We start from the raw sequence: 17938 nt of genomic DNA on the forward strand, positions 1-17938 counted from the left end.
TAACTCCCTCGGTTTATCAAATATTGTCATTGATTTATAGTGGGCTCAGTTATGAATTTTTTTTTTATATTCTGGTTTCATGCATATTATTCTATGTCTTCTTACTAATATTATAAATGCGAGAGTATGTGCGTGAAGTGTGTATGTATATTTGTTACCACGGATTTTGTTGAACGGATTTTCATTAAATTTTCTGTCTGTAGAGTGCCGTAGAGAATTATGGGTACTTCAGCCAGTCTTTTATAATTCAGAGATGAAAAATAAATTTATGCTAGAGATTTTGTGATATTGTATTAGATTGCGTTTTGAATATTAATTTTTTTTACATTTCACGCAAGCCCACTTGAAAAGTTTCGACTCTCATCCTTTCTCGATATTACTTTGTAGTCTTGAGCCTGTTCAAAGCAATGTAATAATGGGTTGTGGAAAACCAAAGGAAGTTCAGAGAAAACAATGTTTCGGAGTAAAACCTGTATGTGCTTGGTTTTTGTTTTTAATTCCATTAAATTCTCATAACTCCGTTCGCTGAAACTACGATTTAATTGTTTTTCATTCAAACAAATGGACCCTTTCTGGCATAGCTACGGAACTTTTAGAAACGAAACCTCTCCAAAAGTTCAGCGCACCACTTTTGTTTAAACACTCTTAGTAATTTTTTTCTGGCATAATAAATTAACATACGTTGAAAAATAATAAAAAAAATCATTCTATTTTTAGAAAGGTAAGAAAAATTTGTAAGTAGAAATGTATTCAAAAGGGTTTGCAATTAAATTAGGCCAAAAAAATCTGTAAATTCAATACTTACATTATTTGAAATTTTGTAAGGATTTTTGAGCATGAGAAATCACTAATTTTTTATATTAATAAAAAATTTAATTTTTTCCGAATTAAATGTTTCTTCACAAAACATCCAAGAATATCAATAAAAACAATTACGGAATAATGAAATTTTAATTTAGTGCAAATGAACACAACCTTGAAAGTGTATAGGCTATGAATAAAAAAATATATAACTTTGACAAAAAGTAGTTCCTATTTTCGATCTTTCATTGGAGTAATAAAAATATTTTGTAAAGAATTTGAAATATAATTGATTCTTTATTTATAAAATAATTCATTTAAGTATTTTAAAGTTTACGTTTAAATTAAATTGGTTAGTTATTTGTTTTAATTTATTCGCAACATTAAAAATTATTTTTAAATTTTATATTAGTTACCTATACATGTTTTACAAAAAATGAAGTATTATGGTAGTTTTCGATAAGCACTATACATTATATTTTATATGAAATGATCTACAATTGCTAAAAAAAATTACACGATTAATAACATAATTTTGTAATTTTTAATCCGCAATACATATCAGGTTTCCAGGATTTATTGGTAGCCTACGTGTATTAATAGGTCTTTTTGATGTATTACATTCTTGTTTCTCGGTGTGCTCTGAAACTTATGTAATTTTTTCTAATCATTATGAAAATTACAAAGAACTACTACCTATTGAAGTAATTACCATGGTGTGACTTCCAGAAATTTTTTTATACAGTTTTTTGTTTCATGGTCTAAAACTCGTCAACTAAAAAATTTATTTATACCAACAATAAAACTGTTTGAGGCAATAAGTCTGTAAATTAAATGAAATTGTTAACAAAAAATCTATTGGAATTGGATATTTATATTATTGAGAATAGAAAAAAAATTATTTTTTTGTATATTTGTATTTTTGTCTGTTTGAGCATCAATCTAAAATATTTTGACGGATTCTGGTGGAAATTTTGTATTTGACAGATCTGTAGCTAAAATAAAATACTAGGCTGTATATAATAACAGAATTCCACCCTCTAAAGGGTTGAACATGGTGGTTAATATGTTAACAGTAAAGCTTCATTAAGGCCAGTGTTCTAAGACACAAAAACTAAAGGGTTTAGGTTTTGAATATGCTACACCTGTTTCCTAACCGTATTTTTAGTGCGCTATAGGACATAGCCAGTTTCTTATTTTAAGGAAACGGATTTCGTTATCCTATCCGTTGCCGATCTGTTGCCCAAATTCCGAACTTGCGCAACGCTCTATTTTTTATATTGATTTCGCACAGGTTTTGGACCGTCGTCTAGCGCCATTAACTCCTGCGATCATCGAGGGCCGTACCAAGCATGTCGGAGTGTCAATTGAAACTGTCCAGGAATGCATTTTGTACACTTTAATGTTCATAACGACAAAATAATCGCCACTTTGAAAGTAAATTTGAGAAAATTAAAAACTACAACATTTATTTCGCGCGATAGTGCTGCTATCTGTAGGACTCTTAGCGTAAAAAAAATATGTATCGATGTTTGCCGAACTTCCGCGCTAGAATTCAATGAAATAAGTTTCTAGCCTCGTGCAGGGCTCAGTTTAATAAAAAAAAATGGTTGATTTCTCGTTGCCTATCAGGGATTTGGGTTAGGACACTTTCTAGGATGCGGTCTGCGAGTCAGGTCGAGGTACCGCTTATTCGCTTGCCTTACCCGGATGTCTCGGAACACCGCCCCCAAGCGGACCTGGTCGACTGAGGGGTTGGGTCGCCGGGGACTGCGGTCGTAGTGACTCGGACCATGGTCGTAGTGACTCGGACCGCGGTCGTAGTGACTCGGACCATGGTCGTAGTGACTCGCACCGCGGTCGTTGTGACTCGGACCATGGTCGTAGTGACTCGGACCGCGGTCGGAGTGACTCGGGCCGCGGACGTAGTGACTCGGACCGCGGTCTTAGTGTCTCGGACCGAGGTCGTAGTGTATCGGACCATGGTCGTAGTGACTCGCACCGCGGTCGTAGTGTCTCGGACCATGGTCGTAGTGACTCGGACCGCGGTCGGAGTGACTCGGGCCGCGGACAAGGAGACTCGGACCGCGGTCTTAGTGTCTCGGACCGAGGTCGTAGTGACTCGGACCATGGTCGTAGTGACTCGCACCGCGGTCGTAGTGTCTCGGACCATGGTCGTAGTGACTCGGACCGCGGTCGGAGTGACCGGGCCGCGGACGTAGTGACTCGGACCGCGGTCTTAGTGTCTTGGACCATGGTCGTAGTGACTCGGACCATGGTCGTAGTGGTTCGCACCGCGGTCGTAGTGTCTCGGACCATGGTCGTAGTGACTCGGACCGCGGTCGGAGTGACCGGGCCGCGGACGTAGTGACTCGGACCGCGGTCTTAGTGTCTTGGACCGAGGTCTTAGTGACTCGGACCATGGTCGTAGTGACTCGGACCGCGGACGTAGTGACTCGGACCATGGTCGTAGTGTCTTGTACCATGGTCGTAGTGACTCGGACCGCGGTCGGAGTGACTCGGGCCGCGGACAAGGAGACTCGGACCGCGGTCTTAGTGTCTCGGACCGAGGTCGTAGTGACTCGGACCATGGTCGTAGTGACTCGCACCGCGGTCGTAGTGTCTCGGACCATGGTCGTAGTGACTCGGACCGCGGTCGGAGTGACTCGGGCCGAGGACGTAGTGACTCGGACCATGGTCGTAGTGACTCGGACCATGGTCGTAGTGACTCGGACCATGGTCGTAGTGACTCGCACCGCGGTCGTAGTGTCTCGGACCATGGTCGTAGTGACTCGGACCGCGGTCGGAGTGACCGGGCCGCGGACGTAGTGACTCGGACCGCGGTCTTAGTGTCTTGGACCGAGGTCGTAGTGACTCGGACCATGGTCGTAGTGACTCGGACCGCGGACGTAGTGACTCGGACCATTGTCGTAGTGTCTTGGACCATGGTCGTAGTGACTCGGACCGCGGTCGGAGTGACTCGGGCCGCGGACAAGGAGACTCGGACCGCGGTCTTAGTGTCTCGGACCGAGGTCGTAGTGACTCGGACCATGATCGTAGTGACTCGCACCGCGGTCGTAGTGTCTCGGACCATGGTCGTAGTGACTCGGACCGCGGTCGGAGTGACCGGGCCGCGGACGTAGTGACTCGGACCGCGGTCTTAGTGTCTTGGACCGAGGTCGTAGTGACTCGAACCATGGTCGTAGTGACTCGGACCGCGGACGTAGTGACTCGGACCATGGTCGTAGTGTCTCGGACCATGGTCGTAGTGACTCGGACCGCGGTCGGAGTGACTCGGGCCGCGGACAAGGAGACTCGGACCGCGGTCTTAGTGTCTCGGACCGAGGTCGTAGTGACTCGGACCATGGTCGTAGTGACTCGCACCGCGGTCGTAGTGTCTCGGACCATGGTCGTAGTGACTCGGACCGCGGTCGGAGTGACTCGGGCCGAGGACGTAGTGACTCGGACCATGGTCGTAGTGACTCGGACCATGGTCGTAGTGACTCGGACCATGGTCGTAGTGACTCGGACCGCGGTCGGAGTGACCGGGCCGCGGACGTAGTGACTCGGACCGCGGTCTTAGTGTCTTGGACCGAGGTCGTAGTGACTCGGACCATGGTCGTAGTGACTCGGACCGCGGTCTTAGTGTCTTGGACCGAGGTCGTAGTGACTCGAACCATGGTCGTAGTGACTCGGACCGCGGACGTAGTGACTCGGACCATGGTCGTAGTGTCTCGGACCATGGTCGTAGTGACTCGGACCGCGGTCGGAGTGACTCGGGCCGCGGACAAGCAGACTCGGACCGCGGTCTTAGTGTCTCGGACCGAGGTCGTAGTGACTCGGACCATGGTCGTAGTGACTCGCACCGCGGTCGTAGTGTCTCGGACCTAGGTCGTAGTGACTCGGACCGCGGTCGGAGTGACCGGGCCGCGGACGTAGTGACTCGGACCGCGGTCTTAGTGTCTCGGACCGAGGTCGTAGTGACTCGGACCATGGTCGTAGTGACTCGCACCGCGGTCGTAGTGTCTCGGACCATGGTCGTAGTGACTCGGACCGCGGTCGGAGTGACCGGGCCGCGGACGTAGTGACTCGGACCGCGGTCTTAGTGTCTCGGACCGAGGTCGTAGTGACTCGGACCATGGTCGTAGTGGTTCGCACCGCGGTCGTAGTGTCTCGGACCATGGTCGTAGTGACTCGGACCGCGGTCGGAGTGACCGGGCCGCGGACGTAGTGACTCGGACCGCGGTCTTAGTGTCTCGGACCGAGGTCGTAGTGACTCGAACCATGGTCGTAGTGACTCGGACCATGGTCGTAGTGACTCGGACCATGGTCGTAGTGTCTCGGACCATGGTCGTAGTGATACGGACCGCGGTCGGAGTGACCGGGCCGCGGACGTAGTGACTCGGACCGCGGTCTTAGTGTCTCGGACCGAGGTCGTAGTGACTCGAACCATGGTCGTAGTGTCTCGGACCATGGTCGTAGTGACTCGGACCGCGGTCGGAGTGACCGGGCCGCGGACGTAGTGACTCGGACCGCGGTCTTAGTGTCTCGGACCGCGGACGTAGTGACTCGGACCGCGGTCTTAGTGTCTCGGACCGAGGTCGTAGTGACTCGGACCGCGGACATAGTGACTCGGACCATGGTCGTAGTGACTCGGACCGCGGTCGGAGTGACCGGGCCGCGGACGTAGTGACTCGGACCGCGGTCTTAGTGTCTCGGACCGAGGTCGTAGTGACTCGGACCATGGTCGTAGTGACTCGCACCGCGGTCGTAGTGTCTCGGACCATGGTCGTAGTGACTCGGACCGCGGTCGGAGTGACCGGGCCGCGGACGTAGTGACTCGGACCGCGGTCTTAGTGTCTCGGACCGAGGTCGTAGTGACTCGGACCATGGTCGTAGTGGTTCGCACCGCGGTCGTAGTGTCTCGGACCATGGTCGTAGTGACTCGGACCGCGGTCGGAGTGACCGGGCCGCGGACGTAGTGACTCGGACCGCGGTCTTAGTGTCTCGGACCGAGGTCGTAGTGACTCGAACCATGGTCGTAGTGACTCGGACCGCGGACGTAGTGACTCGGACCGCGGTCTTAGTGTCTCGGACCGAGGTCGTAGTGACTCGGACCGCGGACGTAGTGACTCGGACCGCGGTCTTAGTGTCTCGGACCGAGGTCGTAGTGACTCGGACCATGGTCGTAGTGACACGGACCGCGGTCGTAGTGTCTCGGACCATGGTCGCAGGGACACGGACCGCGGTCGCAGCGACACTCACCGACGACGGAGAGGTGCATGGCGATGCCGCTGGGCGGCGTGGTGGACACCTGGCACTCGTACACCCCGGAGTCCTCCTGCTGCGGCTGGCGCACCTGCAGCACCCAGTCCTCGGTCTGCGGCGAGTGGATGGCCTGGAAGCGCTGGTCGCTGGTGTACGTGTACCTGCCCACCGTCAGCAGGCGGATGTCTCCGTGCCGTATCCACGACACCTGCAATTACATCCCGGCTCTCGGTGCAGTTCCGCGCTGAACTGTTACTCTCATGTGGCAACACAAACCCGTTTATATTCTCTTACGTGAACATTGAGGGGACATACCAAATGTTTTGGAGTATTTATGACAGTGAAACTAGTTCATAAACTAAAAAAGTTACTGTAAAAAAGTAATAACAAGTATAAAAATACTTCAGAAAACTGGCATTTAATTATTGACTCCCGATAGCAGTAGTAGGACCTCAAGGGACGTGGTTCAAATCTCGTCACTGGAATTTTTTTCAAATATAATAATAATATAATGTTAAATCAGCTCAGTTAGATCATGTTGGTTTGTAGGAAGTATTTTCAAACAAATATGCAAATATACAGTACTATTTTGTCTTATAATAGGTGTTTTAAAATGTTTCAGGTTATCATATTGCCATTGAAGTACAACTGAATGTGTGTAAACTTTATAGTGTAAATTCTTCAGTGAATTTTAACAATTTGGACTGTACTTAGGTAAAATTCCTGGTCAAAAACCAGGTCTGAAGGTTTTTTTTTTCAAGTTTTTCCGATTTTATTGGAGCCGTAGTTTAACAGTTTAAAACTTTTTTTTTCCCCTTTGTGCTGACGTCTGCGCGTAATGGTGACAAGCAACGTTTACGATTCAGGCAGCGAATTCTAGCGGCGGGCGCAGAAATTTCGTGTGTGATTCGCGTCCAGAAATTTTGTTACTTGAAAAGAGAGTACAGTATTTTAATTATCAGTGCATTTATGACGCTCTGCATTATTTAAAATAAGTGTTTAATAAAACTTATTTGTTTTTTATTTTAACTAAACTTTTTTTAATACAGTAGAGCAAAATATAAATTTTATGATTAAATTGCCTAACTTTGCGTCATAGCAGTAAAACATGTAGAAAAAGTGTATTGTCGTGGCATTTGAATTTTGTTCAGTCTGCATATAAGCTGCTGGTAGTTTCTGCTCGAGACTCAGACCAGCCATGACGTTAACTCTAACGTATTTATTACGCTTAAGCCACCTTGACCTTGAACCCTTTAAACACTCTCTAGAGGCCTTGTCGCGACCCAGCTCTCTTGAGCGAAAGCTTCATGCAAACCAAGGACTAAAGTGGCAGTGTGAAGGCATCTGACGTTCATTACTGTGCATTGTTTTCCTTCCCATGATACAAAATTGAAAATCATCCTTTATGCCGCACGTTTAATTGACTATACTCAGGCACATAATGTCATAAACAATTGCCATCTGTTAGCGTTCGTGAATTAACTTAAAAAAAAAGATGTTTCCTGATAGTAAAATTAAGAACATTATTAGTCAATTTATATCCCCAATCACACACAGAATGAAAAAAAAAACACTTATGTATAAAACAAGTTGTCATTAAATTGCGTTTATTGTTTTTAAAAATAAAATCAGAATAACAATAGTATTATTTTGGGTGAATATAGACCTAGTGTAAACAGGGGTAGAAGTACGTCGATTTCTCACCCATTCAAGATGAAAAACATATTTAGTTACAATTTAAAACAAACACACACACATGTATAAATGACGGCCGAGCCTGACAAGTTGGTAACCTTCGAACGAAGAGAGTCGTGAATCGGAACGGAGTGAGTGTAAGGCCCATTCTACAACGGCACGGAAACGAAGACGGATCTACGAAACATTTTCATTATAGCGTCTGCCGCTTACACAATGCCACGTAAACGTAACAAATGGCTACCAATTATTTTGCATTTCAAGGTAACGAAATATTATTATAATTAAAAAAATTATGCTTCGATATTATAGCCAGGGCAGAAATAAAATATAACAAAAATAAACCAAAAATAAATAATAGAACACTGGGTGTTATTTTACGTGTGAACAATTTTTAACCTATTTAGATTATAAACAAGTATGGCTACCACTGAATAATCTGTACCGGTGTGTTTTAAGCATAAAATATTAACTCTGAAAACACGCCTTTTAGCCATTTTTACTCGTTCAAAAAACTTAATCCGTAAACAAAATACTTATCGGCACTCAGCGACGAATTCTTAAATAATTTTCGTAGAAAGCGCTGGGGTATCTTGAGCAGTTTTCAAACCGCGTTGTTTTTCCCCTGAAGCTTAGTTGTGTTGATGTTTGTGTTTATATTTGTGGATGTGTTTTGGTTTGTGTTGTGTTTTTGTTTGTGGTTGTGTTATGTTTTTGTTTGTGTGTGAGAGAGACTGGGGGAAGCCTTCTTTTCACAGACTAGGGAGCCAAACGCCCGATCGTGCATCTTCGGTTTTTTTTGTTCATTGTAAAAGGTTAGGTTAGCTACATTATAAATACTTAAAACATTGTGGACGGTTGATTTGGTTAGGATAGCTACATTAAAGATACTGAGTAATCATGTAAACAGTATCCTAGCCCTGGATAGCTAGATATTAAAGAGTTATTTACCAAACAACCATAACATAATTTTACAGTCTTTTTTAATGTAGCTATACTTACCTTATACAACCAAACCATCCACAATGTTTCAAAGTATTTATAACGTAGCTAACCTATCCTAATCGACCGCAAAATTTAATGCCACACCGGTTTATACGATGAGATAGAACGGAGAAGAAAAGAAAAAGCGAGCATGAACTTGGGGGAACTTCGGGTGTGGCTCTCTCGTCTGTTGAAACGAAGGCTTCCCCCGTGTGTGTGTGTGTGTGTGTAGGTGTGTGTGTGGGAGGGGGCGGGGCGGGGGGCCCCTCAACGAGGATAACACCTTTGAATATATATACTGTATAGAAGTCGCGAGTGGATAGGATTTACTCTACGTTTTTCAGATGCGTATGATGAGCAGCTTGGGAACTTCACCGCTGCAGTGCGCTGCCGTAACGCCCTGTATCGTCTTAGTTGTTATTTACACGTTAGAGCGCAGAACTGTCGCGCGCTGTCATTCCCCGCACCCCTCATCCATCATTCACTGCAGCTCACGGTCGTTCAACGGTGGGGGGGGGGGGATGGGGTGTTTGAAGAGTTCGACACTTGTCCGCTAGGGACCACCACAAGTCGATGCTCTAGAGATGGTGGCGATTGCGGCGGTGAATTAACCAACTACCTCAAAACCGCATTAGAATTTTTAACCTGGGCTGGCGACTTCTATACAGTATATATATTCAAAGATAACACTGACCGTGCGGTTGCCGATGTTGTGCACGCGGCAGCTCAGGTGCGCCGTCTTGCCCACCACGGCAGTCACGTTCTTGGACACGGCGGACTCGAAGTACGGCCGCCGCTTGGGGCCCTGGGAGCCGCCGCCTCCGCCGCCGCCCTCCGACACGCCCGTCAGCCAGGGGGCGGCGCTGGGGCCCGGGTCGAGGTCCTCGGCCGCCTGGTCGGCTCCTGGAACCAGTCCTCCTGTGATCGGTCCCCGACACCGCAACAAACATATTCTTAACATTTTTACAACACGTGTCTGTGGTTATTTTTTTTTTGCATGCATGGAATAATAACTGAGTATTCCCATTGAATATATATAACTTATAGAAGTCGCGAGGGGATAGGATTTATTATTCCAATTTTCGGATCCAAAACTGAGGTAGTTGTTAGCTCCGCCGCTAGACAGCTCTTCTTTCCACAAGAGGGTACTCGTAGTTACCAGCTTCCACGCCAGAGCGCTGTAGCGTCGCTTTTTTCAAGGTCGTGCGCGTAATTCTCTGTTTCACTCTATCGAGAGGCGGTGCCCTTTGTTGAAATCCGAGCGCTTAGATACCGGCGGGCGCAACTGAATTGGAGGAGTACGGCCACCGAAAAAAAAAAAAAAAAAAAAAAAAGTGCGGTTAAAAGATGCCAACATCAAAAATTAAGTTTTAATAATAAGAAAACTACAGAAATTTCTTAAAGCGTATCAGATTGGAATGTACAGTATAGTGTACATTCCCACTGACATTCGTAGTTCAGAATTTATAAAATGTTGTGTTAACGGAGTGGCGCATTGAGTAAAATGGCAAAACATAATTTGGAATAATATTCTTGACAACGTTGAATGATTTTGGTAGCTATGAAACAACTATGGCTGCGATGACTGTTCAAACGCGTGCACGTGTTGTTATTCGTAACTGAAACTAATGGTATGATGTCATACTTTGTGGCTATGCAGTTTATAATTTTTTTAACATAAGATGAAGCATTTTTACATAATGTTTTGGTTGTTTCGTAATTCAAAATAAATAATCTTAAACGTTATATGGTGAATATTCCCAGTAGCGAATGACCACAAAAAAAATCAATTTTGCCAACATAGATCTGAAAAGTTAACGATTTACTATGTTAAGTTGCTTATAAATAACGCACATTTCCCGGATCTCCAAAGAAAATAAGAGTGTTTGTTATAGCATTGAGTTCCCACTCTTTATATTCCTTGATTTGAGGTTAGATACACCTGTTAAGCCCGGGCTACATTCGCAATAGCAAGCAAACAGCACAAACGCACAGAAGTTCAACATACACTATTAGATATGAGCTGCCACATTGGCAAATAGCACGCGCACAGAAAAATAGCACAGGATCGGCGCACAGAAAGTTCATTAACTTTTAACTTTTAGGTTATTTTCTGTGCGCGACCATGGAGGTAGCCAATCAGCAAACAGTTTAAGTACTACTCTAGTGGGCTTATAAAGAACAATTGTCACGAAAGTATTGGTGCTGTTGACTTGAGTAGTTTGTTATTGTTTTCAAACACACGATAACATAAAAATGGAAGGCACATTTGATAGCTTTTTGATAGTTGTAATAGAAAGTAAAAATATTTTGTATGACAGGGGATCCGCAGGATACAAAAATGAAGAAGCTAAATTAAATGCTTGGAAGTCTGTGTCTGAATGTGTTAAAGAAGCCGGATTTGAAATAAACAGTGATATATATTTTTGAATGCTCATTGTGTTTTGTACGTAAACTTTGAAATATTTAAAATATTTCTGGGTTTAACGAAAACCGTACCACAATAACAACACACGAATCTAAACAAACGTCACGTATGCCAACTTCAGTGACCAAAATTGTGAACGGGAGTTTTACATTTAAAAAACTTTTTTGAATGCTTCCGGTATTATTTTGTGTTGTGTTGTGCGTGAATGTAGCATCAAGCTCTGTGCTATCTCTGTGCGTGTGTGCTATCTGTGTGCTGTTTGCGTGCTATTGCGAATGTATCCCGGCCTTTATGCTCGTAAAAACGATGCGCAAGTATTTTGAATACAAATATATTTTCTTTTAATAACCGAAAGGTAAATATTATTTTCATGAAATATAATACAATTCTTTAAACACAGACAACATATAAGAGCTATTTTTTGTTTATTATTCCATCTGGCGTGATAAATATTATATTTTAAAAACTGTTTGTGGATTTTTAATATAAAATAAATATTTATTTATGACATCAATTTAAGTTGTTCAAAAAATTCACTTTGGTATGAATTAAACCAAATGCATGTTATCCAGGGCACAAAATTAGAAACTACCAAAAAAGATTGTTTACATTGCTGTTTTGTGTAAATCTGTGCACGGACTTAGTAAGTGACATATTTATAATTCCTCATTTTAGCAACCCATTTTAACACAAGAGAAAAATGATTTTATACTAAAAAATTATTATTTTAAACCATTAATTAGCAGGAAACATGTATGAATAATCTATTTAAATTTGCATTTGAACAGTGAATATTATTTTGCAATAATAAATATTGTTATCATCGTATATTACTGATGAAAAATTGTATTTCCATCTAATCAGAAGTACCTATTATGACACAGTTAATTAAATTGCTTTACAAGTTTTTATTCACATGAAAATCATTAAAAATTGGTTGGGAAGTTATATAAATATACAAAAACAAATCATTATACATACAATTTTATTATCTTAGTGGATTTAAATTAATGGTGTCCCAGTGACTACTGCGAAGAAAAAAGTCTTGCGAAAGGTTTCCTCGTAATTGAAATTCGTCAAAAAAAACTATCTCTCATTTTTGGTGACATTTCTGACAAGTGGTACGATGAAATTTGAGACTGGCAAATGAATGTTGTGAAGCAATAAACAAAATATCACATTCGTGAACTACAAATGCATAATTGTTTTTATTTTTTAATAAAAGTGTATCTAATAACCCGTGGCTTTGCTCACGTAATTTCCGGGTATTGCTGATATTCTACCATTTTAAGAAAATATGTATTAAATTTCAAAGATTTTTGAAGAATTATACACAAAGAACTGTCAAGTATAGAACATATTTAATAAATAAAAATATTTTTACGTCTTATTTTTAATTGGTTTAGCGTAAGTCTATTTTAACTTTTATTTAAAATTAAGTACCTACCTTATTTTCTATCTCCCGGTTTAGTGACTTTGAGAATATATTTTTCCTTGATGAAATCTTAACTCTTTTCCATCTGACGAAGAAGCCAATTAAAAAATAAACTAAGACTCGCGCACTTATTGTATGTTAAGACTGCCATCGTTTTAAATTACTGTAATTTTTTTAGTTATAGTCATGCTTAGTATAATAACATAATATGCTTTATTACGCATACATTTCAGTATTCATGAAACCAATGCATTTTAATTTGAAATGTAGAGCAGTTACCAAATTTCTTGTCTCGCATTTTGATCTTTTGGTATGGCTAGTATTACTTAAACTAAATTTTTGAATTTTCACTGATGCACTGTTTTCCCTTTTCTATGTGATTTAGAAAATATAGCAATATACGTAAACCAATTAAACCAAAATCATCCTGAATTTTTATTACCGAAAAAAGTTAATTACAAAAAATTGTAATGTGCGTATTTTAATATTGAATTTATATATATCTTGCCAATACTGATTTAGTGGGTTACATTTTTTTTTTTTTATAAATAATATCTACCCCTTTTACTACTTAATAGATAACGTTGAATAAGAGAAGGTTGTTTAAGGTATTTTGATTTTCCTTACCAATATCTAAAAGTAAATTTGTACAAACGCGAAATATAGTTTAAATAAGTATTTTACTTTTAAAATAAAACCATATTTTGAACGTAACACTGACTATTGGCCCAATACAAAGTTTTAATAGCTAATTTTCACTTCACTCGGGAACAGAATTCCATCATTCAGTGATTTCCGTGGCTAGCTTCTTTTGGGATTTCATCATTCTCAAACGACGGTAAGGGAAGCTCCTCTTCAAGGTCGCCTAACGATGCTGATAAGACCTGCCGGGTAATTTGAATCGTTGGTCTGGGATTTTCGATGAGGGGGGGGGGGGGGGGTGAAGGATGATGTCACGACTGGGCTGGTTAACCTAGTTCTGCCAAATACCGCCAGGGGCGTATACGGCCGATACCCAGCGATGAAAGCGATCGCAGCGGCGGAGCTTGGAACTACAACAATTCTTCTAAGTAAACCGGACAGAAAATTTAACCTGGGCTCGCGACTTCTATACATTATATATATTCAATGGTATTCCTTACAAAAATTTGACACATTATTGAAGTGAAACTTCTAATGCGACTTCCAAACAAGGTTGCGTTTAAACGTTTAACGCTACCATGGAGAAAGCAATGTTGCGTCAAACGTTCAACGCTCCTGGGGAGGGGGAATAGAAAGAGACAAAGCGAGGGTGAATGCGTGGCACTCGAACGCATGCGCGTAGTAGTATACCTTGTTACAGGCCAGCGCGAGCGTTAGCAACGGGTAGCGTTCAATATTCCAACGCAAGAGGGGGAGAGAGAAAGAATGATACACAAAGGTAGAAAGTAGGAGAGAGAAAGAGAGTGAGTCGGTAGATCCCAAGCACATGCGCGCGGTATTCTTGCTATGAAGCGAAGTAAACAGTGAAGTTTCACTTCTTCCGCGTGGAGGGACTCCACGCACTATTTTTTTTATGTTTCATTCAACCATGGAAAATAATAATCTAATATTCCACCATTTGACTTCATTTGGTTTAACAGCGCTTATTTACGTGCGCAGTTGCTACTGGAAAGCTAATCAGGGAACGGTTTAGAAATAACTTTTTATCCATTGGAGGAACTGGAACAACACAAAGCTTAAAAAATTGCCTGGGTAAGAATCTGAACCCAGTATTCGTAGTGATGGATTTGTTTTCACGAAACTGTACAGATTTTCAAATTTATGTATGTTTACGTGAATATTTTCAATTTACAAATAAAAAAAATACATTGAGGAGACGTCATGCTTTAGACGTAATTGATGTCATTATTCATCCCTCGCCATCATCGTATTGTAATGCCCGAAATATTGCCAGTGGTTCTTGATAACGTCTGATAATGGTTAGTGCACTGTAAAAAAAATTTCCACCTGCAATCCAGAAAGAACGCGGGTTACACTCTATCCAGAGATCTTCGTAAATTTAAGGACACTTATTTCGTTTGCTTTGAACACGAATCTCAAATATTATACCTGGTTTACTTACAAATCATTCCAAAACTGATTTATGCCTACAGTAATAACACTGTTTTGTCCCGCGTTTATTTCACACGAAACATGCAACTCTGAAGTCTTTTTACGTAGATTCGGTGATTTGAAATCACGAAGAAGTCTTAGTTTATTTAAGTTAAAAATCTTCGTTAAAAGGTCCGTAAATTTACTGCAAATTCAAAAAATGTAAGTATGAATTTGAATCGCCGTCGTTAAAAACAATTACTTCTTTTTTAAAAAAAAGTTATTTTAAAGTGTTTCAGACTGTTTCCACAGTGCAAACACTAAAAATACGGCCTTTTTTTTTTTTTTTTTTTTGAATTCTAACCAATATGACGCAACAATCAGCTGGAAAATGAAAGTGGGGTATCCTGTAAAATTTGTTTGTACATCAAACACTATTTTTACCGTGAGTTTTATTTATTTGTCATTATAACCCAAAATTTGGTCAAAATTTCATTTAGAATGCTGTGACCGACAAAAGATGGAATTAATAGTTACGAAGTGAACAACCAGGTATGGGTTATCATTAAAAAGGTATTCGCATTCAATATTAAAACTGCTTATGAAAATAAACAATGTTTATTGTAGTACAAAACTGAAAACTAAATGTAACTAGAAAAAAAAATGTGTCAATTGCTGAATCGCGCTGACTAAAACGCACGCCGAAGTGTTAACTTAAAAAAATATATATTATCAGTCTTCATGGTTTCATTATATTTTGTCATTAGGTTTTAGATTGCATTTTTTATATAAGTTGTTCACAAGCTGTTTGTTGTCTTGGTTTGTTTATTGGTTTCTTTTAGTCTGCTTGTAAGGGATCTACATTGAAAGATTTTCTCATACTTTTATCCTGATTGAATTAGTAAATATTAGTTGGTAGGTTGATAGTTCCTTACTTAAAACGGTTTTCTTGGTTTATTCTGATAATACGAAGCAGGTGCTAACTTTGGTCTAGTCCTTGCCTACACTAAATACGGAACATCAGGAGGTCTCAATTTCTGGGTTAACTACTAGTGCACATAGTATACCCAGCTTTGTCGATGCTGCTAGTACTGCTATTTGAGAGGACACAGTTGATTATTCTTCTTGCATATATGCTATACCAACGATGTATATACATGAAAAATCATAAATCAAGCTTTGTTTATACTGTTAACATTGCTATTTTAGGCCAGTATCAATAACTGAGAATGGCTTGTTTAGATAAAAATTTAAGAAATAAAGTTCAGTAAATATTTTTAAAAAAAAATTCAAATATCATGTCACGCACGCCTGTAAAATATTAAAAATAAAAATGCTTTGTTATTTCACCAGGGAAAAGAAAAATTTTACTTGACGGTAATGTATTATCTCTGAATCTCTGCATATATTTCTAAAGAAAACCATTTAGGAAAAGTTACTATCGTATTAAACAGGAAGCAATTTTTTTTTCTGTAAGTATTTACGTAATATAATTATTAAAAATTCAAAAAGGCCTAAAGCAAAAATGTTTACCTGATGTTTGTGGCGCATACTAGCACTATGATGTAAAATACATCATTGCTTTAAACTTCAGCGGCACGAACATTCTCTATGAAAGTTTATCTTTGAAATTTACCATCAGTTAAATTTAATGCAATTGGTTTCTCACCAGTTTCTCGTTTATTGTCACAAAATTATTTTACCGTTCAAATGCCTTAAATATTACTACGAAATTAGCATTTATCTTAGTTGATAAAATATGTAAAAAAATAATTTAAATCACTTGTGATATTTTACGCATCAATAAATTTACATAAATATTTCAAGATAAATAATCTACACATTATGAAATGGCTAGTTACATGGATTTTTGATATACAAAGTTTAACTTCTGTTTTATAACAGTTTGCGCTTTGGGTATTTCGCAAAAATCCTACGCATTGTGATTTTCATTTCATACTTATTTCGAAATTAAAAAAAAATTGAAGTTTAAAAATAACTAGGTAGATATCTGGAAGCCTAAGTACAGGTTATAATTTTTTTGTTCACTGAATACCTACATAGTGTTTGTTCAAAATAAAGAGAACCACGTCCTTTTATTTAACCAAGTATATTTTAAATTTAAATTTAAGGCATAACATCTTCTGAAAGTCTATTTCAACTTCCTAATGTCATTTTAACCAAATATTTAAGGTGTTAAAGTTTTGTTTTCCTCAGCACGAATGGCAGTGAGCTTTCTGAAGTTTCCGCTTTTGTATAATAAAGCAGCGTGAAGCCTGAAGTGTCTTGAGGAATAGGGCAATAATAAAGCCGTTAACAGACGTCGCGTCCGAAAGTTTCGCGTTCCGTCAGATAAGAGAAGAGAAACGGTTGCCATTCACGGGGTAAATTGCGGTAAAGTTCTGCGAGAACAGGGGGAACACTTTAGCGCGACTTTGTTACAAAAAAAAAGTACACGGAAATGATTTATTGCCGGAATTTATGGAATTTTAAATATGTCAGTTCCAAATTAATTTTTTTTTTCACTCTTGAGTGAACTGTGAGCTTAGTGGATAAATAGTCTACGTCTGCTATAGTTCCAGGGATGCATGTATTTATTAATTTTCCTGACGCATACAAGCTGGAATATGAGTTATAGCGCGGAAAATAAATTCTTAATTGAATAACAAAACAGTTTCACAATGCAACCGAAGTTTGTAAACGGTATGTTTTGATATTTATGCTTGTTTGTCGACGAATCAAAAAATGTGATACTCAGATCGTACAGTTAATTTTTTGATACACTTTCTCGACTTTTAAGGTTGATCCGCGTTGAGCAGAAATGTATAGCTACGTTTCGCTCGTCATCTTCATGGCCCGAGAATCCACTGAGACCTATGATGGTGTGGTAGGGCTCTATCGTACCATTGCTTACCGAGGGTCTTCATCGGGTGTCAAATCACCCAAATGGGAAGAGGCCTTTAGTAACTGGCTACCTGAAGAAGACCCCTGGCAAGTATGTATGCAGTCCTATACCCCCTAACTAGCTAACAGCTGATTCTCAGACCTGTAGATGCCTGTTGCAGTGAAAAGCGAAACTTTGGTACCTACACACTACCATTGCCATTTAAAACCAAGATATTTTATAAAAGAATGGGCCGCGAAAGCTTGGAATTCACTTCAGTTACTTCAATAAAAAAATATTACATCTTTAAAAAAATTTATGTTAAAATTCACAAATTGTCATGCATGATTATCATACATGTTCAATGCAG

General features: G+C 40.5%; 1 protein-coding gene across 1 annotated transcript in view; it reads right to left on the reverse strand.

Moving 5' to 3' along the window:
• LOC134540313 (zwei Ig domain protein zig-8-like) overlaps nucleotides 1-17611 on the reverse strand; it is a 66426-nt gene extending 48815 nt beyond the window's left edge. Inside the window, exons 1-3 of the mRNA XM_063382974.1 lie at nucleotides 17599-17611; nucleotides 9443-9651; nucleotides 6067-6277 (exon numbers count right to left, since the gene is read on the reverse strand). Of these exons, the coding sequence (XP_063239044.1) occupies nucleotides 6067-6277; nucleotides 9443-9651; nucleotides 17599-17611 (433 nt within the window). The remainder of the gene's footprint in view (nucleotides 1-6066; nucleotides 6278-9442; nucleotides 9652-17598) is intronic.
• Between the last annotated feature and the right edge of the window lie 327 nt (nucleotides 17612-17938).

This window comes from Bacillus rossius, chromosome 16 (assembly GCF_032445375.1).
Source record: "Bacillus rossius redtenbacheri isolate Brsri chromosome 16, Brsri_v3, whole genome shotgun sequence".
In the NCBI taxonomy this organism is placed as follows: domain Eukaryota; kingdom Metazoa; phylum Arthropoda; class Insecta; order Phasmatodea; family Bacillidae; genus Bacillus; species Bacillus rossius.